The sequence below is a fragment of the Chiloscyllium plagiosum genome, chromosome 51 (genome assembly GCF_004010195.1).
Source record: "Chiloscyllium plagiosum isolate BGI_BamShark_2017 chromosome 51, ASM401019v2, whole genome shotgun sequence".
In the NCBI taxonomy this organism is placed as follows: domain Eukaryota; kingdom Metazoa; phylum Chordata; class Chondrichthyes; order Orectolobiformes; family Hemiscylliidae; genus Chiloscyllium; species Chiloscyllium plagiosum.
This window is the reverse complement of record NC_057760.1, coordinates 2,089,867-2,116,919: the sequence shown is the minus strand read 5'-3', so window position 1 is coordinate 2,116,919 and position 27,053 is coordinate 2,089,867. Positions and strand designations below refer to the sequence as shown.

The 27,053-nt window shown below is 43.6% G+C and overlaps 1 protein-coding gene across 1 annotated transcript in view; it reads left to right on the top strand.

The window, feature by feature from the left end:
- The window catches only part of rprd2a (regulation of nuclear pre-mRNA domain containing 2a), a 57,245-nt gene that overhangs the window by 10,160 nt on the left and 20,032 nt on the right, over nucleotides 1-27,053 (top strand). The window contains exons 2-5 of the mRNA XM_043684084.1: nucleotides 12,930-13,059; nucleotides 22,340-22,440; nucleotides 24,297-24,335; nucleotides 25,444-25,496. Of these exons, the coding sequence (XP_043540019.1) occupies nucleotides 12,930-13,059; nucleotides 22,340-22,440; nucleotides 24,297-24,335; nucleotides 25,444-25,496 (323 nt within the window). The remainder of the gene's footprint in view (nucleotides 1-12,929; nucleotides 13,060-22,339; nucleotides 22,441-24,296; nucleotides 24,336-25,443; nucleotides 25,497-27,053) is intronic.

The window sequence follows — 27,053 nt, the reverse complement described above, 5'->3', positions numbered from 1 at the left end:
AGACAGTCCCTAAGAAATCCAATCTGGAATCCTGGTTGGAAATGTGGCATTCGGAACACAAACAAATCAGTTTGACCTTATTGAATGGCAGAACAGGCTTCAGGGACCAAATCACCTGTTTCTCCTAATTGGTATGTTTGATTTGGGGTTTTGATTGTTGACCATTGATTTGCAATAAATGCATACATTATGATAGAAAATATTACCCTTGCAAAGTAATGGGATGCAGTTTTCAGTGTTGCAATAGAGCTGGCCTTTAGAGCTGAGCTAGAATTGTTCACAATGCAAACATAGCAGAAAGGGGTTGCTGATTGAAGAATAATCCTCTGTTTTACATGTATTTTAGATAACTGATTGAGGTTTTGCTTGTAACAGCTGATAAGTGAGCATCTTTCCCTTGACTATCACTGTCTGAGAAATGCACAGCTGGTGTGAGGTTGGACCATACACATCAAGATACAGAATTCCATCTTTATATTGAGTTAATGGGTGTCACCTTGAACAGCAATGCATGTTACATTTAATCTTTGTCTACCTATGCTTTGGAGTACAAAATTCAGCTGGAGTTCCTCCTGATCTGCTTTCAGTGAGAAAGTGAGTATGTGTATTTCTGGGTTTTGGTACAAGGCAGGGTTGTTCTGAAAAGATGTGCTTTGTGCTAAAGCAACCAGGCGGCACTAGGCTTGCAGGTCACTTTGGTGTGATTACCAATGGGCAGTTTGTATCTGCACATCTGTGGTTTGCAGGGCGAGAGGAAAACCTGTTACTGTTTAAAAGCAAAGGAATGATTTGGAGAGGCCGGTGTCTGACTGGGGTGTACAAAGTTTAAAAATCACACAACACCAGGTTATAGTCCACCAGGTTTAATTGGAAGCACTAGCGTTTGGAGCGCTGCTCCTTCATCAGGTATTTGTCCAGGTGTTGGATTATAACCTGGTGTGTGGTTTTCTTTAACCGTTTAGGATAGGTGAAGAGAAAATGTCATATCTTTGGAGCTCTCTTCCTTGAAAGGCAGTGAGAGCAGTGTCTTTTAACACTTATAAAGCAGAGGTGGGTAGATTCTTACTGACTAAGAGGATGGGCAGGAATATGGAGCAGTCAGACCAGCCATGACGTTCGTGAATGGCTAACAGCTTCCAGGGGCAGAGTGACCTACTAATTCTTTGTTGCTAGTTTCCAGGTTGAATTTCACAAAGTTGATTCAGGATTTTGCATTGTAATGTTACATGGAATCTCACTTGTTTGGATTACACCAATTTGACACCTACATTACTTGAGCACCAAGTGCACACAGAATTTATCTTTTGTATTTAACACAACCTTGTCTCCTGCAGAGAGGGTATGAATGAGTAACTTGTCATCACTGAGTCAACAAAATGTTAGTTTAATTGGAGGGAAAATGTTTGGAGAATAAAGCGATTACCATAGTGTAATTTTTTAAGCTAAAAGTTTCCTGAGACCTGTCTCATCATTCACAAATTCTCGAGCAAAGTGAATGGTTTCTGCCCTGGCCAAAAGCATGCTGTCAGTTTAAGGTGAATGAAGTAGGGAGTAAGTGTCCTGGAACTGAAATGCATTTACATTTGAGCTTACCATAGTTGTTTAGGAGTCAATGTTTGATGAAAGCTAGTGCTTCCAATTAAACCTGTTGGACTATAATCTGGTGTTGTCTGGTTTTTAACTTTGTCTATCCCTGTCCAACACCAGCACCTCCACGACAATGTAAGCTTGTTTGCCACAATGAAACAGAATTGTGGTTCGGCTTGCCTGTCTAGTGTGGCGCACCTCTTTGTAATGTTTTGAATTCATTGCAATAAATTGATTCACCCAGTGAGCCCTTGAAGTTATTGGTGCGCGGATCAAAATGCTGTCTGTGAGCATGATCCTGCTTTGGGAGAATACAATTTAGATCTTCTGTGCGTTCTCAATTCAAGTTGAGAAAATATAATTCCCACTGGTGTAAAAAGCTGCTTGTGGCGCAGTGGTGGTGTCCTTACCTCTGGAATGGGAGGCCCATATTCAAGACTCATCTGTTCCAGGTTGATATGGAAGGGGGGGAGAAAGTTAAATTGAAAAGAAATGCCAAGGACTGTCACTCCTGCAGTGTGTCGTTCTGGAAACCAATCAGGTGGTGTCCAGGGATGAGGTTCTACAGTAGATTGTAGCCAGTAGCAGAGCAAAAGCAGCGACTTGAGTTAAAACAAATCTCAGCAATTTAAGAGAAAGTGATAATGGTGCAATCAAACTATTTTTGGCTCTTGGAAGATGTTCTTGTGGTTTTTCTTCCAAATAGCTGGTTGAGACCATTTGAAATGTAGGTACTGCGTTTTTGGGGCGTTTGTAGCATTATCAGATAAAGGCAAACTGTAAGAGAGGTGATTAATAAGGTCTCGAGATGATGCATACGCAGCTGAGTGTCAGCACCACAGACTCCTAAGCAAAGAACGGCTTAGATTGGCACATCAGTGCAGAGCACAGTCAAGCCCTCCCGAGTTGTCCATAATGTAAAGCACTCTTTACACCACTGACACCAGAGACACATGCCAACGAGGGTGTATTTATTTTGACTGCCACTTCTTCCAGATGGAGTAACAACAGCCACATCATCATGGATGTGGTGCTGTCGATTTGTTCACACTGATTATACCCACTGCTTTCCATTATACATGCGGCTGAGGAATCTTGGCACAGTGAGGATTCCCTTATGACTGAGCAACCACGTTTTTTCCTACCCCTGCCCAGAAGAAGCAGCAGGGTGTTGGTGATCACCTTTGAAACCAAAAGATGGACCAACCTACACATGGAGCCTGGTGACATGAACAGTGTGTGCCCTGATAAATCCAAAAGCCCACGATGGCCAACTGGTATCACTGGAGCTGTCTGCTCCTGCACCATAGACTGTTTTGCTGTTCAGAGTAATTCTGCCACTCCAACCCTTGCCGACTTAACAGGAAAACCCCGTTTCTAGAGTTATAGGGCAAGGAAGCGGACCCTTTGGTCCAACCAGCCCATGCCAAACATACAAGTAGTTCTCGGGTAAAGCGTGTTCTGGCAGCGCAATTTGCTCATAGTGTTGCTGAAGAATTAAAGAATGAGAATTTCGAGAATATTCACCTCTGTTAGCAATAATGTGGTTCCAGCAGGGATCTGTTCATGTGGTTCGTTCTGCATGTGCACCGATGTCCATGCTGAAGTCTTTGTGCCATTCTCTGCATGCACTGGTGTTAGCTGCCAACAGAGCAGCTTTCAGTGAGAGGTACTGTACAGACAGCAGGTTTCTGAGAGAGATGCATTGAGCAGCTTCCTGTGAAAGATACATTGCTCCTAGATTATCCCTTTTTTTTTTGGAAAAAATGGAGAGGCATAGTGACAAGAATGTTAGCAAGAAGTATCCTGGTGATAAGCGCAAAAGAGAGGCTACAACACTGGAACAGAAACTAGATATTATGAAGCATTTTGAATATAAGATTAGATTAGATTACCTCCAGTATGGAAACAGATCCTTCGGCCCAACAAGTCCACACCATGCCCCTACCCTATATTTACCCCTGACCAATGCACCTAACACTGTAGACAATTTAGCATGGCGAATTCCCCTGGCGTGCACATTTTTGGACTGTGGGAGGAAACCAGAGCTCCCAGGGGAAACCCACACAGACACTGGGAGAATGTGCAAACTCCACACAGACAGTCGCCTGAGGTGGGAATCGAACCCGGGTCCCTGGCACTGTGAGGCAGCAGAGCTAACCACAGAACCACCATGCCGTCCCAAGGATAAGGAGATAATGTGATATAGATGGCTTAACAGGTGTGAGGGAGTTTACCTTATATGCTATGATTCCCTCAATTCCTGCATTAACAATATTTTATAATGTACTGTGTTAAATTTACTTCTGTTTTGTTGATAAATATGACTTTATACGTTCATTCAGGCTGTGCTATACTTTGAGAGACGTTTGGGTGATTTTTGAGCCAATTGTGAGTGATATCTTTTGCTGGTCTTCCCTTGACCCCACTTTTCCCATAGGCCCCATTATTCTATTAAGTGAGGAATGCAACTCCAGCATTGTAGGAGAACTACCTGTAATCCCAAACTAGTCTCCCCTATCTGCCCCTGGCCCGGATCCCTCCAAACCTTTCCTATTATGTACTTATCCAATTGTCTTTTAAACATTATAATTGTGCCCACATCCACTGCTTCAGGAAGCTCATTCCATACACGAACCTGTCTTTTTAAAGTATCTCTCCTCTCATCTTAAAAGTGTGCCCCTGGTCTTGAAATCCCCCATCCTATGGAAAAGACAATTATCATTAACTCTACCTATACCCCTCGTTAGTTCATAAACTTCCATCAGGTTGCTCTCAACCTCCTAAGCTCAGGTGAAAAAAGTCCCAGCCAATCCAGTCTTTTTTATAACTCAAACCTTCCATACCCGGCAACATCCTGGTAAATCTCTTCTGAACTCCTCTCCAGTTTAATATCCTTCCTTTTAACTGGGTGACTGGAACTGGACACCGTATCCCAGAAGAGCTCCCACTAATGTCCTGTACAATCACATCATGATTTCCCAATTCCTGTACTTAAAGAACTGGGCAATGAAGGCATGCATGCTAAATGCCTTTGCACCCTGTCTGTATGAACTCCTAGGTCCCTTTTCTATTATACTACCCACGGCCCTACCATCAATTGGATAAGTCCTACTACCCGTGTTTGTTATATCAAAATGCAAAACCTCACATTCCATTTGCATGTTGTTTTTCTATTTCATCCTGGTTTGAACATTTCAGGTCTGGAGGTTTGACGAAGGGCATTTTCAGTGTTTTTAATTCAATAAATGGGAAGCCAGATCTCCAAATGCTCACAACTTGCAAGATGTATGCCACCACCAGGGTATTGATTTGTGTGTCCTCTGAGATGAGACTGAAATTCTGTTTAACAGCAAGTGAACGGTTTGTTTTATGGGGAGAGATTGAGCACTTTAGGTTTCTACTTGCTGGAGTTTAGAAGAAGGGGATGATATCTAGTTGAGCGATATAAGATGCTAAAGGGGATTGACAAAGTAGTCGCAGAGCAGCTGATTCCTTGTGGGGCAATCTAAAACAAGAGACCATAGTTTAAGAATAAAGGGTTGCAGATTTAAAACAGATGAGAAGGAATTACTTCTGTCAAAGGGCTGTGAATCTGGAATTTGCTAGCCCCGAGACTGGTGTATGCTGGGACACTGAATAACTTCAAGGAGGAGATACACAGTTTTTTAATGAGTAATGGGTTGAAGGATTATGGAGAGTAGGCAGGAAAGTGGGGTTAAGGCCAAGGTGAGATCAGCCGTGATTGTATGAAATGGCAGAGCAGGTGTGAGGGGTAAAATTGCCTACTCCTAGTTCTTCATTCTTAGGAAGTACAGCAGATCAGACTGCACCCTGTGAAAAGGGTCAATTCATGTCTCAGAAATCTCTTGACATCCACTTCATGACATACCATTCTTGTATCATCTTATGCTCATTTTAAAAATGTTTTGTTTTAATCCACTCACTGGGCTCGCCCAACGTTTATTGCGCACCCCTAGATGTTCTTGAGAAGGTGGTGGTGGTGGTGAGCGAGCTTCTTGAAATGCTGCAGTCCACTCACTATAGGTAGGCCGACAATACTGTCAGGGATGGAATTCCAGGATTTTGAAGGAATAGTGATATACTTCCAAGTCAGGATGGTGAGTGGCTTTCCTACTTATCCGCTGCCATTGTTCTTCTAGATGGAAGTGGTTGTGGGTTTCTAAGGTGCTGTCTGGGAGTCTACGGTGAATTTCTGCAGTGCATCTTTTAGGTGGTACACAATGCTGCCACTGAGTGTCAGTGGTGGAGGAAGTGGATGTTTGTGGATGTGATGCAAGTTGGCTGCATTGTTGTGGATGGTGTCAAGCTTCTTGAGTGTGTTTGGAGCTGCACCCATCCAGGCAAGAGAGGAGCACGCTTTCTTATAAGCAGTATGTCTAAAAATATCCAGTTCTAACAAAAGGCAAACTGAAATATTAATTTTATCCTCATCAATGGAGAGAGTGCCTGGCCGGCAGTGTGTCCAGTATTCTGTTTGTATTTTAAGACTTTGAGCATCTAAGTGTCTCCTAACATGAATATAAACTAAAGGCAGGAAGCATTCTGCACTTGTATTCTAACTTTTCCTAAGTAGCTTTGGTTTGCTTGGTGAATCAGAATCTAGTTTCAAAGATTTCTATTTAGATAGGTATATTTCAGTCTTAGGAATATGACCTCTATTATTCTGTCCCTTTAACATACCTCGTTGGGATGTTAGATTACAGTTTTGCTGGACTGATTGTATAAAGATTGCAGTTCCAAGGAAGTTCCTCCCAGAGCCCCTGCAATTATTCTAATTTAACAACAGGCTGCACTCCAGTTTTTGAAAATCTTTGTAGCCCTTTCCATGTTCCAGAGAGAACCAGGCAAGGCCTGGTGAAAATGTTAGGTTGTTTTTGAACATTAGCCTACTCAGTTGCGATGGTAAGCCTGTTTTCTCTGCATACTTCTGTGGGTCTTAATTAGGTTTAACTAGAGCATAGTTTGCTGTCTGTTCCAACAGTCTAACTGCTGGTTGAAGTTGGTGGTGAAACATTGCACTAATTGTGCTTCAGCATCATTGATGCTAAATACCTGGAGGTATCGTGGTCGGTGGTGAATATAACATCATTTGCATGCCATCTTTGCATCCGTACATCTTTAGACTCCTGGTCCTGACTGCAGGTTCCTGTCTACTGGGACTAAGTCTGTCCTTCCACTGCCTGACGAAAAGGCAAGGTAAATGCTGAAGGAGGTGGGACTTCCACGTAAACAAAAGGCCACAGAAGTCTAGTAAAATTACTTTGCTGTCATTTCCTGCTCCTCGGAGATAGTGAGCAACTGTTCATGATAACAAGATGTAAATCAGGAACTTAGGTTGTAATTTCCTACATCACGTGACCCATCTCCCTGTGCTGAAGTATAGTTTCACATCTGAGTGAGACTTGATCCAAAATGATGATTATTTGGGTTCTCCTTGGAAAAATGAATGCGTATTGTTTTTGTTTTTCTATTGTCGTCCCGTTTCCCTATCCCCCTATAGATGAAGCAAGACGCTTAGAGACACAGTACAGTTTTACCTCCTTCATCTTTATTCCGGGCCCTGGAGGAGAGAGGACGATTGCCCATGTGCATAGGGACATGAGTTCTCAATGAATTATATAGTCACTTGCAGGGAGGAGCATCCAGATACGGCACCATACATATTGCTTGGGTGACCGTTACAATCGGTGAATCAGTAGTAAAGATTAAGCCATCTTCTGTTACACAGTGAATGTTCTTAACCTTGTTAACTGGCTTCACGTAATGAATACTTTTCACCTTGTTAACTGACTTTACATACTGAATGCTTCTTTATCTTGTTAAATGGCCCTACCTAATGAATGCTTTTCCACCTTGTTAAACCACTACCCTTGCCTCCAGCACCTTATTGTTTACTGCAAGTTCTTATCTAATCTGAGTCATGCTAAGTTGAACTTTTTTATTTCACAAAACTCAAAACCTAACACTTTTCCTACCTGCTCATACCTGATACACAGTTTCACTATATTACACCAAACAATATTGCACAATCTGGGAATATGTCGATCATTATGACTTAATATGTCACTAAATGATTCATTTATTTATCGAACTATTGGAAAAGTTCTTATGTCTGTTTTCTTTCCTCCTAAGTCTTCAACCAGACCATATACCACTGTCCACCAGCTCCTTTCCAGTATTTTACTTGTGTTGGTCTTATATCCTATTGTTAAGTACACATTAATGGCTTGATGAGTTCCTCCTCTCTGTTGGATTCAGTACAGGACTTTGCTTTCCAGTTACTACTTCCACAAATGGCTTTGCTGAATTTAGGAATTCACCTTAAAACCCTGCGTGTAAATCTGTGTCGCATGTATTTCTACATGACACATTCCAGGGTACTACAAGTCTCATCACAGGCAATTCCGTCACACTGGTTTGTCTAGTCAGTGTGTACCACAGAACAATGTGGCTTTAATTTTAGGACCTGATTACAATTTGAAGTATGCGAAAATGATTTGCAGTTTCGATATTCTAATCAAAATTTCTGATGGGCAAATCATGTTTTGTAATAAACTAGTTATGTGATTATAACTTGTGTTCTTCATCTAAATTTTAAAAAAAACTATGTAGACTTAAATGTGCAACTTAATTTAATCTGTTATATCTTATGGGATAGCACAATGAAAATCAAGCCCTACTATTCCTAGTTTTGTCACAAAACTTAAACTTTTTTATAAAGTAAAATTCTCCAATTTGTCTTTTTGAACCAGATTGACAATGTGAACCAGTTTTCAGTATTTAACAATAGTTCGTATTTACTGCAACAATTATGAACCATCGGTTTATAACTCCTACTAGTTCAAATTCTAGCCCCTTTATAAACTCTCCCTTACACAAACATGCACACGGGAAAAAAAAAAAAAGATGTTATGGACAGAGAGAAAACTGGGAAAGCAATTCAGTGGTCCCTGTTCATAGGTCTACTGAGATGATTCTTGTGCGGAGTACAGCATGGCTTCTTAGTCTTCCTTCTCTGGATGCTTTCACTGGTTTGCAGCAGGCACAGGGTGGCTGCTTCAGACTTACAAAACGTCTCGGACTTATTACTTAAAGGTCACAGCTTACGGCAACTATGGAAGAAAGAATCAACTTTTTTTCAGGCTAAAAGTGGGTTTTACTGCAGAGAACAGAGAGCTGCTGAGCTGGTGAAGATCTGAAGGCTACTTACAGCCCCAAGCTGATCAGATACCTGATGATTGATCACTCAGTTGTCGGCAAGCTGAAGGCCTTTGTCATTGATAACTGGTCACTAATCAAGCATCACATCAACTTGTTTGTAGCTGAATCTCCATTTGTATACATCCCTCGGCTCCTGTCCTTCTGCAAACTACACTTCAATTACTGGTTGGATAACAGCCATGTAAATGGCACTTACAATCAGCATCAGATTACTTGCTTTTAAACCATACAGGTGATCCTTCAGCAACCCTTGTTTTTAAAACATTTCATTTCCAGTCCATAATCAAGAGGACAGAAAAATAGGAAGGCAGAACCAGATCCAGATTTGTGAATTTAGGCCACCTGTTGTGGTGTGAGGTGGTGAAAGTTGGGGTAGTGGGAAAGCCATTTTGGCAATCCAAGCTGTGGATTCAACCTGGGAAACTCTGAGCCTGCACTGGTCTGGTTTGACTTTCCTGGATTCTGCCACAGCTCCCTGAAAAAGGTCATCGCACACTAATATATTTTTCGCTCATCTTGCTGTTAGTCTTGGTTCATAGATTTTTGAGTTTGTGATTTACATAATTGTTAGAAATAGCAGCTTCCGTTCCCCCAAATTCTCCTGTGACCTCTGGCTCTTCCTTTTATATTTTTGAATGTTTAGATTATTTTTAAATAAAACTACTGTTTTCCTTGCACCCACTCTTCCTCCCCCCCCCCCCCCACCAACGCCTCAACTCGCCAGGCATGAAGCTGCTTATTATATACTAAACAACAGCTTAAAAGGATTATAAAACTATTTAAAAAGCATTTAGGGGATAAAAGGCATTAATAAATTATTAATTACCTCAATCATTCAACCAGCATCAAAGAGATAATTACAATTAATATTGCTTTTAGGTTGAGTGGTAGTGATCACTACTCTCCTCCAGTTTGCAGGACCAGGACCTTGTTATATTGAAAATTCCAGTTGCTAGTTGAGCACAGAATCTCTACAATGTGGAAGCACACCATTTGGCACATCAAGTCCACACTGACCCTCTGGAGAGCATCCCACCCAGATGCAGCCCCGGACCCGGTCTCTGTAACTCTGCATTTCCCATGGCCAATCTGCTGAACCTGTGCATGTTTGGACTGTGGGAGGAAACCCCCATGAACCTGGGGAGAACATGCAAACTGCACACAGACGGTGACCCGAGGCTCGAATCCACCCGGGGTCCCTGGTGCTGTGAGGCGGCAGTGCTAACCACCAAGCCACTGTGCCACCCAATTCACATTGTAAGCTGCTGAACCCTTCCTTGTCTTGAAGCTGTTAGAGTTTGAATTCAAAGCTGCTGTCAAAACCGGTGCCTGTAAATTCTTGCTTGTCTGTGTGCTCATTGTGATAGAACTGTCATGTGACTTTGTGTCCTTTTCACATGGGGCAGACTATTTAATCTTTTTAATCCAAAAAAGTAACCTTTATGTTTTGTTCTTGTTTTGCACAGGGGTCCAAACCTTCATTTCAATGTTTTCCTTTTACTTCCTCTGGATACTGATGATCAGGGCACCCTTTTTTTTTGCGGTGTTTAAAATAAGCAGTGATCTTTGAAGAGCAGTCGTGCCCAATGTCAGTGGAGTGGTTTTGGAGTGATGGAAGTTGTCATGACTGGGAATACACTGAAAGGGTGTTGAAAGCAGATTCAACAATAACTTTTCCGAGCAAATTAGTTAGTGACTTGAGAAGATATTCTTCGAGGAAAGAAAGGGAGCAGGCTTTATTGGGCAACTATTCACAAGATACACACACCAGCACCGTGGGTCAAATAGCCAGCTTATGTACTGCATGGTCCTTTGGAATGTGTTCTGGTGTTTTGAAGCTTTCGGTGTTAGGTTTCTTTATGTAATCAGAAATAGGAATTTACTATAGCAGCACTTGTGAATTTAAGGGAATAAGTAACTTCCTGAGGAACATTTGCAAGGAATGGAATAGGAACAAGGATATGGGCCAAATGTTGGCAAACGGGATCAGATTTATACAGGATATCTGGTTGGCATGGAAGAGTTGGACCGAAGGGTCTGTTTCCATGCTGTACATCTCTTTGACGATCAATTGAGCAACTTACATAGTCACAATAGTAGCTGCAGCTGTTAGCGTGGGATTGTAAGCCATGGTGATGGGACACTCAAACTGAAATCTTTTTGAAAGGTAACTGTAGTCTTCATTGTAACCACAGTTATTAGTGGGAGCAGTAAGAATAAGGTGTGAAAGTATGTTAGTGTAATGAAGTGAAGTCATCATAGTCCCAGCAGAGCATAGCATTGGTGTGTAATCAGAGAGTGACGATTAGTGGTGAATTTAACCTGAGGGTCACCACACGCTGGTGAAGGAGGACACTGAGAAGGCAGGGCCTTTAGTTCAACAGGATAGGGAAGTTTAAATTAGACTGTACAAGGTGCTCGGGAGACCACATCTAGAGTACTGTGAGCAATTTTGATCTTTTTTAAGGAAAGATATTATTTCATTTGAAGCGGTTCAGGAAATGTTCACTCAGATGATCCCTGGTACAAACAAAGGCTAAACAGGCTGGGACTCTGCTCATTTGAGTTTGGGACAATGAGAGGTGATCTCATTGAAACATACAGGATTCTTAAGGAGCTTGACAGAGTAAGTGCTGAGAAGGTGTTTCCCTCATGGGAGAGTGTAGGGTCAGAGGGCATGGTCTTAGAATAAAGGATTTGAGAGAAAGTGAGGGCTGCAGATGCTGGAGATCAGAGCTGAAAATGTGTTGCTGGAAAAGCGCAGCAGGTCAGGCAGCATCCAAGGAACAGGAGAATCGACGTTTCGGGCATAAGCCCTTCTTCAGGAATGAGGAAGTGTGTTCAGCAGGCTAAGATAAAAGGTAGGGAGGAGGGACTTGGGGGAGGGGTTTTGGAAATGCGATAGGTGGAGGGAGGTCAAGGTGAGGGTGATAGGCCGGAGTGGGGTGGGGGCGGAGAGGTCAGGAAGATGATTGCAGGTTAGGAAGGCGGTGCTGAGTTCGAGGAATTTGACTGAGACAAGGTGGAGGGAGGGGAAATGAGGAAACTGGAGAAATCTGAGTTCATCCCTTGTGGTTGGAGGGTTCCCAGGCAGAAGATGAGGCGCTCTTCCTCCAACCATCGTGTTGCCATGGTCTGGCAATGGAGGAGTCCAAGGACCTGCATGTTCTTGGTGGAGTGGGAGGGGGAGTTAAAGTGTTGGGCTACGGGGTGGTTGGGTTGGTTGGTTGCGGAACGTTTCAGAGAACACCTCTGGGACACCCAGACCAACCAACCTCCCTCCACCTATCGCATTTCCCAAAACCCTTCCCCCAAGTCCCTCCTTTATCTTAGCCTGCTGAACACACTTTCCTCATTCCTGAAGAAGGGCTTATGCCCGAAACGTCGATTCTCCTGCTCCTTGGATGCTGCCTGACCTGCTGCGCTTTTCCAGCAACACATTTTCAGCTTAGAATAAAGGATGCCAAGTTAAGAGTAAGATGAGAAGGAATTTCTCCTCTGTAAAGGTTGAGGGTCTTTGGCGCTCCTTGCCACAGAGAGCTATAGGGGCAGTGTCCTTGAATATATTTAAGGCTGGGATGGTAAGTGCTTTTTCAGTTGGCAATCAATGTTTATGGGGAAAATTCAGCAAAGTGGGCATGAGTATGAGATCAGCCACGATTCTGTTGAATGGCAGAGCAGGCTCGAGGGGCTGAACAGCCTACTCCTGTTCCGAGTTCTTAAGATGTTCTGGTAACCTTGGTCAGTGCAGGAATTGAGGCTGTGCTGTTGGCATCACTGCATCGCAAACCAGCCATCCAGCCCAGTGTGTGTCAGAGCATTGTATGGCTCTGTCAAACCTTTAGCTTAAAAAAGATTTCACAATAGCAAAACTTGTCTTAAGTCTCAACATAATGAATTTTGTATGTGAAACCTAAGGTTGAAATTGTTCTGCAAACTCCCAAGTATTTATTACTTGTGTCGTAGGCCGTTTGTATTTCGCACTTGCTGGTATTGTGCGGGGTAGAGCTTTTGGTTTTGGTAATTCGGGATCCTGTCATTCTGCTGCTTAAGAGGCTACTTTCACAAACTAACTGAGCTTTTTGTTTTCTCTTTAGCCTCAATTCCCCATCGACTGAACCTTTTCTATGTTGCCAATGATGTTATTCAAAACTGCAAAAGGAAGAACGCGATTATTTTTCGAGATGCATTTTCAGAGGTTCTGATTGAAGCCGGCACTTTGGTGAGGTAGGTGATGCAATCCTTTTCAAAGGGTAACTTTTACTTTCAACATTATTGACCTGGACGTCCCAACGAGGGTTGGAAGTGGATTCCGAAAGAAAATTGCACAGGCCCTTGAAGTAAATAGAACTGCAGGGCCACATGGATCGAGCAGGGGAACAAGATTGATTATGCTGCTTGCCTGAGTACCAGCATGCACTTGGGCAGAATGGCCCCTCCTGTATCATCTGTCACTCCGTTTGCTTAATTGAGGGCGCTACGTGCTTCATTGCTCCTTGCTATGTGTAAACAGCTGCCTCAAGTTACTTATTCTCTTAAATTCACAAGTGCTGCCATAGTAAATTCCAAATTATGGGGTGGCACGGTGGCTCAGTGGTTCGCACTGCTACCTCGCAGCGCCAGGGAACCAGGTTTGATGTCAATGTGGAGTTTGCACATTCTCCCCGTGTCTGCGTGGGTTTCCTCTGGGTGCTCCGGTTTCCTTCCACAGATGTGCAGGTCAGGTGAATTGGCCATGCTAAATTGCCCGTAATGATAGGTGCATTAGTAGAGAGTAGGGGAATGGGTCTGGGTGGGTTACTCTTTGGAGGGTCGGTGTGGACTTGGGCAGAAGAGCCTGTTTCTGCACTGTACGGAATCTAATCTAATCTAATTTAATGTATTTTTGTGTTGTGGTTTATCCAGTTTTCTATGACCCTGTAAGTATTGAGTATGACTGGGATATAATTTGTGGGGCATCTAACCAACCTTCTCCATAATCCTTCACCCACCTTCCCTCTGCACCCCACATCATTTTTATTTACTTGCACCCCTCATGAGACTGTTTAAGCAGCTATAGAGAGAGAAGCTGAATAGGCTGGGGCTATTTTCCCTGGGACGTCAGAAGCGGAGAGGTGACCTTAGAGGTTTATAAAATTGCTTGGGTGAATAGTCAAGGTTTTTCCCTAAGAGTAGGGGAGTCCAAAGTTAGCAGCCATAGATTTAAGGTGAGAGGGAAAAGATTTTAAAAGGAACCTGTTAGTACAGGAACCAGATCCTTCAGTCCAACTCGCCTATCAGATATCCTAAATAAATCTGGTCCCATTTGCCAGCATTTGGTCCATATCCCTCTAAACCTTTCATATACCCATCCACATGCTTTTTAAATGTTATAATTGTACCAGCCTCCTCCACTTCTGGCAGCTCATTACATACGTGCACCACCCTCTGTGTGAAAAGGTTTCCCCCTAGGTCCCTTTCAAACCTTCTCCCCACCTCACCCTACATCTATATCCTCTAGTTTTGGATTCCTTCACCCTGGGGAAAAGACCAAGCCTATTTACCCTATCTGTGCCCCTCATGATTTTATAAACCTCTATAAGGTCACCCCATACATCTGATACTCCAGGGAAAACAGCCCCAGCCTATTCAGCCTCTCCCTCTAGTTCAAACTCTCCAACCTGGGAACATCTTTGTAAATCTTTTCTGAACCCTTTCAAGTTTCACCACATCCTTCCAAAAGGAGGTAGACCAGAAAGTGGCCAAAAGTGGCTGAACCAATGACCCGTACAGCTACAACATGATCTCCAAACTCCTGTACTCAATGCACTGACTAATAACGGCATGCGTACCCGTCGCCGCCTTTACTATCCTATTTCCCTGTGACTCCACTTTCAAAGAATTATAAACCTGCACTCCAAGATATCTTTTTTTTTTTGAGCAACATTCCCCAGGACCTTACCATGTAGTGTATAAGTCCTGCCTTGATTTGTCTTTCCAAAATGTAGCACCTCAATTTATCTAAATTAACCTCGATCCATTGGCCCATCTGATCAAGATCCCAATGTACTCTGAGGTAGCCTTCTTTGCTGTCCGCTACACCTCCAATTTTGATGTCATCTGCAAACTTACTAAACGTTGTATCTTCACATCCAAATCATTCACACAAACGATAAAAAGCAGTGGACCCAGCACTGATCCTTGTGGCACACCACTGGTCACAGGCCTCCAGTCTGAAAGGCCACTCGATGTTTTGTATCTTCAAGCCATTTTGTATTCAAATGGCTAATTCTCCCTGTATTCAGTGTGATCTCACCTTGCTAACCAGTCGACCATGTGGAATCGTGTCGAACGCCGTACTGAAGTCCATATACATCTCCTTCACCACTCTACCCTCATCAAACCTCTTCGTTACTACTATAGAAAACTCAATCAGGTTAGTGAAACATGATTTCCCACAAGCCATGTTGACTATCCCTAATCAGTCCTTGTCATTCCAAATACATGTTAATCCTGTCCCTCAGGATTCCCTCCAAAAACTTACCCACTACCAATGTCAGACTCACCTGTCTTTTAGTCCCCTTTCTTAAATAGTGGCGCAACATTAGTCAACCTCTAGTCTTCCAGTACCTCATCTGTGGCTATCAATGATACATATAGCTCAGCAAAAGGACCCCAATCTCTTCCCTCGCTTTCCACAGAGTTTTAGGTACACCTGATCAGGTCCTGGGGATTTATCCATTTTTTTGTGTATTAAGATGTCCAACATTACCACCTCCAATATGGAATTTTTTTTGAGATGTTGCTATTTATTTCCCCATGTTCTACATAATTTTATTTTTCTCATTTAGCAAACGCTGCAAAATACTTGTTTAGTATCTTCCCCCATCTCCTGCTGTTCCACATATAGGCGGCCTTGCTGATCTTTGAGGGGCCCTATTCGCTCCCTACATACCCTTTTGTCCTTCGTGTATTTATGGAAACCCTTTGGATTCTCTTTCACCTGATTTGCCAAAGCTATCTCTTGTTCCTTTTTTGCCCTCCTGAGTTCCCTCGTAAATATACTCCTACTACCCTTATACCCCTTCAGGGATTCACTGAATTCCTGCTGTCTATTCCTGACATATGCTTCCTTTTTCTTGACCAAAACGTGAATTTCTCTCGTCATCCAGCATTCCCTGTACCAACCAGCCTAACCCTTCACCCTAACAGGAACGTACTATCTCTGGATTCTCGTTACCTCATTTTTAATTGCTTCCTATTTTCCAGCTGGCCTTTTACCTGTAAACATCTGCTCCCAATCAACTTTAGAAAGTTCTTGCCTAATATTATCAAAATTGGCCTTCCTCCATGCCAGAAGTTTAACTTTTAGATCCAGTCTATCCTTTTTCATCACTATTTTAAAACTAATAGAATTATGGTCACTGGCTCTAAAGTGCTCCCCACTGACACCATCTCAGTCACCTGGCCTGCCTTACTTCCCAAGAATGGGTCAAGTTTTGCACCTTCTCTAATGGGTACACCCACAATACTTCTTCAGAAAATGTTCTTGTGCACACTTAACAGATTTCTCCCCATGCAAGCCCTTAACATCCTGACAGGCCCAGTCTCTGTTTGGAAAATTAAAATCCCCAACCATAACCACTCTATTAATCTCTCAGATAACTGAGAACCTCCTCCAAATTTGTTACTTTCTTCAGCATTTGAAGTTTCAGTAATCCCTTGCACAGACTGCTTGTTGATTTGGTGTTATCTTATATCCTGCAGACAAGCTTTAATTTTCTATACCCTTGGGAAAACAGTGATAACATGGTCAGGCAGTGTTGTAATGAAATATTTTCACCCTGAACGTGTTAAATTGTGATGGGTGCAGTTTCCTGTCATACTATTGCTGAATGGCCACTTGGTCAAGTTGTATTTGGGTTGCTATTTTCTGAGCACTTGTAGCCTGCACCCCTGAGGAGAGAAAATTGGAGTGTGGCAAAATGTAACCGTGTACGTTAATGCTGCCGTCTCCCTCAGTTACCCATTGCAGTTGGGTGAATAAATGTCTGTCTGTTGAATATGCATGTGTTCTCGTTACTGCCACTTCCCTTTAGGGATGGCAGCTTTGTTTTCCCTCCAGTAAGCTGAATATTTGTCAATTGACTTCATGAAGTTAAATGGCAATCATGTTACATTACTACAGGGTGAAAAAAATGTCTGTGTCAAGGAGAATTGGATTTTTAGATTAATTTAAAATTGGAATCCCGATTGTTTGGGGGGGGTCAAGTGTCTTGGGAATGGGAGTATTTTGCGGAGGAGCTGAACTTGTTAAAATTAAGCTTTTTTTTTTCGACATGACATGTTGAAATGTGTTTAGAAAATTAACGTCACTGAAATTTGAGTGAGATGTAACAACTGTGAGAAAATATCCAATAATAGCTGTTAACTTTTCTGTCTGAAAAGGGCATTTAAAGCTGGACATCACTATTTGTATATTAATGCAATATCTGAATCCTGGATGTGTGCCACTAAACCTTTTATGTAACTCACTGGTATAAGCTGCTATGCAGGCAGCAGCAGCCAAACCCTGTCCTAAAATAAACAGCTTTCCACCTAAACAAAATCTTTGTGCATGCATGGGTGTTTGTATGATCTTCTCAGCACTGAGTATGCTGTGGATCTGATCGATCACTCACCCAGACACTTGTTCACCAGAGGAGCCACTGAAGCACTTTGGCAGTGACGAGATTCAAACCCACACTTGGAGAGAGATTGGAGCCTCCATCCAATGTCTTAGTCCGCTCAGGGGCACTACCTGATGTTTGCTTATCCTAAGCATAACATAAGCAGTTAATGCTTTGAATAGCCCAGCATCAAGAAGTAATGGCGTCTCTCTCACTTGCTACTAAGTAACAGCTTGTGAAATGTTTACCAAGTGGAGTCACCATTCGAACAAAGGCATTTTGGAGTTCTGATAGATCAGAAAGCCACGTCATTACATTCAATGTTCACTCAAAGTAAAGCTACCTGTGTTGATTGTGAAGTGAATGGTTTACAATCTGTAAAAGGGCGATTAGTAATTTAATGTGCTTGTTGGGAGGGATAGAAGAGGAGGATTGGTGTACAAGGTAACGGTTACCTGATGCTTGGAGTATGTTTAAATCTTATCAGAGTAAGCCATCTTTGGTTAAACTACAGTTGAGACATTTGTTTACTTTTGCTTGTCAGGAAAAATGTGGTTGAAGGCTGACCATGGTGTAATGAAGTTTAGGATTTCCTGTGCAGTCATATGACAGGTAGCATACCCTGAGCTGAATGATGTCTTAATTTGTTGTGATTTCAGTGATTCAGAACGAGGAGGGTCAGTTTAAATCCTGTAACAGTAGAGATGGATTATGGAAACACATGTATTCCTATATTGAATTGGTAAATGCATTGCTGATGTCCCATCCTTGAATTCTTGTCCCATATTGAACTGTGAAATTGGATAAAACTTCTGCCCGGTAATGCTGAACTGCTGTGATGATTTTTAGCGAGTTCATGAACTCATTTACCTAATATCGGCAGTCAACAATTTATTGTACTTCTGATCTTTTATTGGAAAGCAGCAGTTCAGCCATGGTGCGTTAATTAATTAGGCATAGAAAGGAAATTTACGACCTTTGACAGATGTGGGCACCAGGCTGGGACTTCCTCCCTGGAACGTAGGAGGCTGAGAGATGATCTTCATGGAGTTGTGTAAAAAGAAATTGAGGGGCATACATAAGGTGAAAAGCCAAGCATTTCCCCCCAGGGTAACGGAGTCCAAAACTAGAAGGTGTAGGTTTAAGGTGAGAGGGGAAAGATTTAAAAAGGACCTGAGGGGCAGTGCTTTCGTGCAAAGAATGGTGCACAGACAGAATGAGCTGCCATAGGAAGTAACAGAGGCTGGTACAATTACAACATTTAAAAGGCATCTGGATGGGTACTTGGATAGGAAATATTTAGAGGGATATGGGATATGAGTTGAAATGAGGAAACCTGGTCACATGGGCCTGTTTCCGTGCAGTCTGCATCCTTTACTTTGACTTTACTGATCCAGGAGCCGTTCTGTAGGATGGAGGAGTAGAGGCAGCGCACTCCCACACCTCAGTTGTCTTGTTGTCTTTTGTGGCAGTCTCTGGTAGTCTTTGGTCCCAGTAGCAACAGCCTTTGTTCTTCCCTTGGGCTGATGCGTAGGAGCTCCTAGTCTTCCTGCAAGAAGACGGTGTGGCCTGTCTCCATGGATCTTGCCCTTTCTTCCCCTTCCTGTCCCTGCTAATAAACGTTATTCTGGGACTGGCCATCAATGCTGTGTCAGTCACCTGTTTATCCCCTCTGCCATGGGGGAAAGCTGCTGATGCTCACCTCCACTTAAAGGTTCGTTTTCATTTCTCCTAACACCAAAACCACCTTACTTTTATTACACTGTGTTGATAATGGAATAGGATGGTGCCTGATAAACCTTTGATGTGACTTAAGACCCTGATGATTCTTCTGACTGCTTCACTGCTTTCATATAGATTTGTTTACATTTACAGAGCGCGAAATAGTAATTTGTCACAGATGATGGTCTCATGCTACGCAGGGAATACCAAATATGGAGTGCTGAGTTAACACACCGGTTTTAAGGAGGCCCTTAATTCTCAACAGTTAATGTTCCCTTAAAATTATCACACACGCTATATTCTTTATTGTTAATCAGCTTCTGCATCCTTCTCCTTTTTCCGTCTACGCCCAGCTTGTATGTGGAAAACAGCAACTGGAGAGATTCAACATGTGGACTTCAGCAGTTTCCTCATTTCCCCTTCCCCCACCTCATCCTAGTTTCAAACTTCCAGCTCCTCACTGTCCCCTTGACCTGTCCGGACTTGTCCGACCTGCCTAGCTCCTTTTCCACCTATCCACTCCACCCTCTCTCTTCCAGCACCACTAATCCAGAATCTGGTTTCCAGCATCTGCAGTCATTGTTTTTACCATGAGGCTCATCTGTCTGCCTCCATTCAGTTCTGTTGAAGGGTGGTCAAGCTGGTATGGCTGCCCCTGTTTCTGTGAGCTGATGCTGTCTGGGTTTTTTCCAGCATTTGCTGTTGTCAAAGCATGCATTAGATTAGGAATGTCTCTGATTTTGCTACTCATACTGGAGAACAATTTCTCCAAGTGACACAGCTGTCCTTGTTCCAGTCGTCTCCAGCTACATGCTGTGATTGATTTATTGTTGTCACGTGTACTGAGATGTGGTGAGAAGTGTTGTTTTGCATGCTATACAGACAGATCGTACTATACAAAGTGCATCAGGATAACAGAGCAGAGTGTAGAATACAGTGTTATAGGTGCAGTGGGAGAGAGCTCAGAATTAACATTGGAGAGGTCTGTTCAAAAGTCTGATAACAGCAGGGAAGAAGCTATTCTTGAATATGTTCAAAAGTGTATTTGAGCTTTTATATCTTCTGCCTGACAGAAGAGGATGGAAGAGAAGTTAGCTGGGGTGGGAGGGGTCTTTGATTATGTGGTTATTTCCCCAAGGCAGGTGGACTCAATGGATGGAAGACTGGTTTGTGTGATAAATGTTTGTGACTGTTTGGAGTTTGTTGTGTCCTTGGGAAAAGCAGTTGCCAAACCACACTGTGGTGAATCCAGATAGGGTGCTTTCTGTGATGTATCTATAAAAAATTGGTAAGAGTCCTTGTGGTCATGTCACATTTCCTTAGCCTCCTGAGGAAGTAGTGACACTGTTGTGTTTTCTTGACACTTGCATTGACGTGAGTGGGCCAGGGTGGATTATTGATGATCTTCACTCTCAGGAGTTGGATGCACCTGACCATCTCCACCTCAGTACCATTGTAGCAGACTGGGGCGTGCCCTCCACTCTGCTCCCTGAAGGTGACGACCAGCTCCTTCGTTTTGCTGACATTGATGGAGAGATGGAGTACTTAGAGGCATGGCGTAAAAAGACAACAATCTCTTTCCTTTCGTCTCATTGCCATTTGTGATTCGACCTACAATGGTGGTATTGTCAGCAAACTTGTAAATGGAGTTGGGGCGGAATTTGACCACAGCCATGTGTGTATCAGAAGTACAGTAGGGAGCTGAGTACATAGCCTTATGGGGCACTGGTGTTAAGGATTATGGTGGAGGACTTGTTGCCTATTCTTACTGAATGCGGTCTATGGGTCAGGATGTCCAGAGGGAGGAGCTGAGACTGAGGTCTTGGAGTTGAGAGATCAGTTTGTTTGGAATTACGGTGTTGAAGGCTCAGCTATAGTCAGTAGGTCAGAACCTGACACACTGACTATGTTGTCCAGATGTTCCAGGGATGAATGTGTGGCCAGGGGAATGCTGTGGACCAGTAAACAAATTGCAAAGATTAGATTAGATTCCCTACAGTGTGGAAACGGGCCCTTTGGCGCAGCAAGTCTATACCGACCCTCTGAAGAGCAACCCACCCTGACTAATGCATCTAACACTACAGGCCCTTTAGCATGGCCAATTCACCTAACCTGCACTTTTTGGACTGTGGGAGGAAACCCACACAGACATGGGGTGCAAACTTCACACAGACAGTTGCCCAAGGCGGGAATTGAACCCGAGTCCCTGGCAACGTGCGGCAGCAGTGCTAGCCACTGTGCCGCCTAAAATCATAGAATTCCTATGGTGAGGAAACAGGCCATTTGGCCCAACTTTCCACGCTGAACCTCCGAAGAGTAACCCACCCAGACTCATTCTTCTACCCTATCACTTAACATTAATCCCTGACTGATGCACCCCCATCCCTGAACACTATGGGCAATTTAACTTGGTCAGTTCACCTAACTGGCAAAGAATCAGGGAAATTTGGGAGGCTGGAGTTGATGTGAGCCAAGACTAATCTCTCGAAGCACTTCAGAATTATCGAGATCAGAGCCGCCAGCCGTTAGTCATTGAGGCATCAGGATGATGCTGGTTGTCTTGAAGCTGGTAGGAATTTCAGACAGAGAAGGAGGGGGGGAAATGTCACAGAGCAAGAGAGTTGATCAGACGAGGCACACTCTAAGGCAGGATTGATGAATGAATTGGAGATGGGACTGCAGATGCTGGAAAGTCAGACTCAATGGAGCTGGAAAACGCACAGCAGGTCAAGCAGTGTCAGAAGAACAAGGGAGTTGACATTTCAGGTCGGAACCTGTCGTCCAGTCCTGATGAAAGGTTCCGACCTGAAATGTCGACTCCCCTGCCCCCCGATGCTGCTTGATGAACGAATCATTCGGTAAAATGTGTCGGAGTAGTTAATTTGTTGTGACCGATCATTAGGTGCAGTGATATTAAAATAAACCAGAATGAGGAAATGAGGAACGATCCATTTTTTAAAAAAAAAACCTGTGTATGTTCCTCTGCTTTTGTCAGAGAGGAAAATACAGATAACACTGGAGGTCCCATAAACTTTTATACCCTTAACTAACTGCCAAGGTGTAAAAAGCTAAATAAAACAGTCTGTAGTTGAAAACTAGCACCAATTCACAAATATCCTTTTTTTGATTTTCTGTAGGGATCCTTCCATTCGGAAATCTGTGGAGCGAATATTCACAATATGGGAGCAGAGAAGCGTCTACCCAGAGGAGTTGATTGTGGACCTGCGAGCCGCTCTTGGTGAGGGTGGTTTCTGTAAATGTGGAATAAAGACTGTTGATTCTAGGAATTTTGAGCCTTCCTTTAAGCTGGAGCCCCCTTACTTATTGAGGTCCCTACTGAGGTCTTAAAAGAACTCATTCAAACCTTTGTGCTGCTCTTTGTTCCATCCGTCACCTTGTCCCCGTCAAGGTCACTGAAAGGTGACCGTGGAAATCACAAGCTAGCTCGTGAGTAATTGACAGACTGAAAGAAGTAACGTGCTATTCAGCACCTGAGAGCTCTCCTCCTGGTACCTGAGTAAACAGATGCTTGGACATGGTTCCAGCATGATCTGTACTTTGAGGATGTTCTGGTCAGAAGTGCCTTGTCTTTCAGGAGTGACATAGCGTAGAATTGTCGCACAAGGTCTTCATGTCAAATCCATCCTACATTAAAACTTCTCTTAGGCTGCTGTAATGTGGGCTGTTTGGAGGTACTTGTGTCTGGAATGTAGCTGGAGTTGAAAGGCTGTATGTGCCCCGGCTGGTCTGTTGCTAATTCTCCTGCAGTGCTCCTGTTATAATGCATTTAAAGTTCTCAAAGATTAGCGATCACTAATCCTCAGCTGTTACTCTCCAACATCTCCTGCCTCACACTCAGCCCATCTGCAACTGAAAAGATCACCAATGCCTCTTATTTCTACTCAGAAAATTACTCCCTTGCTCTCCAGCTGGGTTCACAGCCTCAAACCCTTCGTAAATGTCACCCTACCTTTGTAGCTTTATCATGGTCTGTACCTAAGCTCTCTGCTGCTTTTTGAAATTCCTCTCTAAGCTACTGCCAGTTGCACATCTTTCCCAGAGTACTGGTCTGTGCATTGCAAAATATCTCCATTACCCTGGCACCTGTATAATCTCATCATCCTTTTAATGGAGATGTGTAATTTTTACCTGAACTGCTGCCCCCAATAAAGGGGAGCCTATACTTCTGAACAGTTTTGAGTATTTTTGTTTCTGACTGGGTAATGATACCACTGATCCCGACAACCCTTGAATATTCCTAAGGGACCATTCTTGCCTGAACTTGGAATGTGGAGAACCCCCTATCCTGGACCATTCTCATGTCCACCTGTATGGCTTCCTAATTGGGATATGTTTTCTCCCCTCTTCCTTGCTCTCACACCCCAAAGGCAGCTTTAATCTGCACTACTCCATGAAATTGCCTCTATCAGTCTTGAGCAGGGATCAGACCCGTGGGACATACTTGGTCGGTTTTGCACTCTCTCTGTCCCTCCACCCTCTCTGTCCCTCATCAAGAGACTGTGACTGTGTCTGTCTTTAACAAGCTTTGAAATTTTGAGAGAAAGAAAATTTTGAACTGTGTGCGCGCGCGTGTGTATAGGACAGCAGAGGGCATTGAGCTGAACAGAATCACCTGGACTCCGTTTTCTCTTTGGCCTAATAATGTGCACCATGAACCACAGACTGATCAGCGATCTTGGCTCCCTATCTGCAATTTCCCTGTGTAACAATGGATTGAATCTCATTCGGGGAAAGTTCCAAACATAGAGAAGACACAGCCCCTCCCACCCAAGTGAGGAGCAGCTGAAGACCAACTTGTGCAACCTCTGCCTAACGGCAAGGGGTGGGCTTTACTTACAGATGAACAGAGATGGGTGGCTGGGAGAATGGGCTCCGAATTTTACCAGTCTTCAAAGTTAAAACAGTTCAATGAGGCCAGATGCTTTGCACCAAATGCTTTTAATAATTAGCACTTCCCTTATGAACAAATGCAAATGAACCATATCACCGTGCAGTCTGGAACGATTGTTGAAAAGGCTTCAGACAAAGCAATCTGGAAATTCACTATTTTTCACTTGTTTCCATTCATTTTAGTGGGACGAAAACCAGCTGAATTTACAAAAGTGAAAACAGGTATGGAACAAATTTTGGGCAGTGGGGAAGGTGGTGTTCAGATGTATTCAATAAAACACTTAAGCTTTTGTGATTATCACACGATACCCTCTTTGCAGTATCCTCATGCTTTCTTAGTGCTGATGGACAGAAGTGTGGCAGTGTAAGGGTACTGGCAATCAGGTTTGTAACAGCAACAGGGTTAGTGATGGATCTATATAGATCCGTTTGATTTGGCTGTGGATAGGGCATCGAGGATTCAGGTCTGATATCTGTGCCCCTGTATCTTCTCAACAGGATGGTTTACAAACTTTGGAAAGAAATGGACACACTCCCGGAATCTATTGCACTAAAGCCATGAAAGACTGGTTAGCCAGTGAAGGAAAATGTTTGCCACCGTATTTCATTTTATTGAAAAAGTCAGCAGAAATGGTACAGAATTGACAGTGCTCACCTCTGTGCTTATTATGGACAGCCCCCAAGATCAGAGCCCCTCTGGCCTTGGGCTGCTTCTGGGTACCATCCTGGAGAGCTATGAGTGTTAGTGTCGGATATGTAGGATGGGGAGTTGGAAGGAATCTTATAGGTGGGGATTGCTTGTGGTTGGAGAGTGACTCGTCCTCTTCCTTTTTGGTAACTTTGCTTAGTGCTGGAGCAGGGAAGCTGATTTAACTCACCACCTCCTCCTTAATCCATTGGATCCAATGGCAATGCAGCTATTGCTTCCTGGGGTTTAGACGAGGAGTCTCAAGTCTGAATCCCTCTATGAAACCATGCCCTTTTTTTGGCACTTTGTTAATGGCAAGGAAAGTGTATTATTGACAGGAGATGCGCTATAGCTGGAGGTTTGGGTAAATATCGTAGACAATTTATAGGGACTTCGGAGTGCTGAGGCAAAAGTCACTATGTTATTTTTATCAAAAGTTTGCATCATGACCTTGTGTTTTTGGTTGTCAGCATTTCTTGCTATGGACACCATGTGAGAGAGTGTTTGTGTGACCTGCGCACCAAATGATAAAGACTCATGATGTATTAAACGTGTCCACCTTCTGGATTAGCTGAGATCGTAGTGGTGGCCCTGCAGAGTTGTGCACTGTTCAGACTGACTCTGTTTTCTCTTCCTTTTCAGTGAGCGATAAGACCCGTGTTGTGGTGAAATCCAAGATTCTCGCTGAATTCCGGGTGAGTGCTTCAGCTTTCCGTTTTCTTCTCCCTCTCACCCCTTTCTGTTCCTCCTCTCCCAGCTGTTGGGATACGGTTTCCATGCAGGGCGCTTGCTGCTGATGCCACATATTCCAGATGTGCAAACCCAGACAACCTGTGCCACGGTGAGAGACACTAGGGCTGAGTCTAATTGTGTCCTGATCAGAAACCCTCCCAATATATTTGTCTTCTGGGGTGCGATCACTGAACAATCATAAGGGGTCAGTGAGAGTGACCTGGTTTATTTATCCCTTCCCCTTTCCCTGTGGTGGAGAGATGGACTTGTAGTGCACTTGTAGTGTTCAGCCTCATGTCAGTTTACAGAGTTGGAACATGGGACTGCCCTGGTCTTTGTAGTTCCATGTATCTCCCTGAAAAGCACAGTTATTCACTTGACTGAATGTTTTTAATGTGTCTTGCAATAGAATTTGTTCTTTTTATTTTGTTTCTTGTCAGTCTGTTTAAGCATTGGACAGAGACTTACCACCACCTGACCAAGGACTACTGGAAATGGTCAATAAATGCTGGTCTTTATACTAATGCTGACAAACCCAGGGTGATTTCTGTTTTAAATACGCCCCTGCCTCTTCCCTTTCCTTGCTAACAGAAATAAATTATGTTTGAAATTGTGCCTTGCAGGGTTGGTAGTAAGTGCTGGCAGGTTCCTCACCCGCTCCTCCTTCAGGAACACGACGTGACACAGCTTCATGGCTGCCAGCAGCCTCTCACTCTTAACTTACCTTGGCACGCAAGCCCAGTCAAATGTTCACACCTTATCCTGCCTTTATCCCATCACAGTCATGAGCACTATTCCAACAAGAATAGAAACTGACTGGTCTGTCCGTCAGCTCACTGAGGCAAGTTATTGAACTCTGTTCCTTGCATTGGGTCAATGAACCTAGGCCAAGGTGCAGCCCATTGACCTGCATAGCATAGGACCAATTGGGCTGATTGCTGAATCAAAGAAAGTGCCACAGTTACTGTAGCCTGCTGGGAGTAAGGGCTGTTATATCCGTCTGCACCATCAGTGTCCAGGGTTTAATTTCATTATCCTTCAGTGGAATCTGAGTTCATCGGCAAGGCCACCTGCTATTTGTCCCTTGATCTGAGTGACTTAAGAGACACCAAGTCATCGAGATGTACAGCATGGAAACAGACCCTTCGGTCCAACCTGTCCAAGCTGACCAGATATCCCAACTCAATCTAGTCCCACCTGCCAGCACCTGGCCTGTATCCCTCCACACCCTTCCTATTCATACACACATCCAGATGCTTTTAAATGTTGTGATTGTACTAGCCCCCTCCACTTCCTCTGGCAGCACATTCCAAACAAGTACCACCCTGTGCGTGAAAAGGTTGCCCCTTAAGCCTCTTTTATATCTTTCCCCTCTCACCGTAAACCTCGAGTTCTGGACCTCCCCCCCCCGCGCCAGGAAAAAGACTTTGTCTATTTCTCCAATCCATGCCCCTCATGATTTTATAAACCTCTATAAGGTCACCCCTCAGCCTCCAGGGAAAACAGCCCCAGCCTGTTCA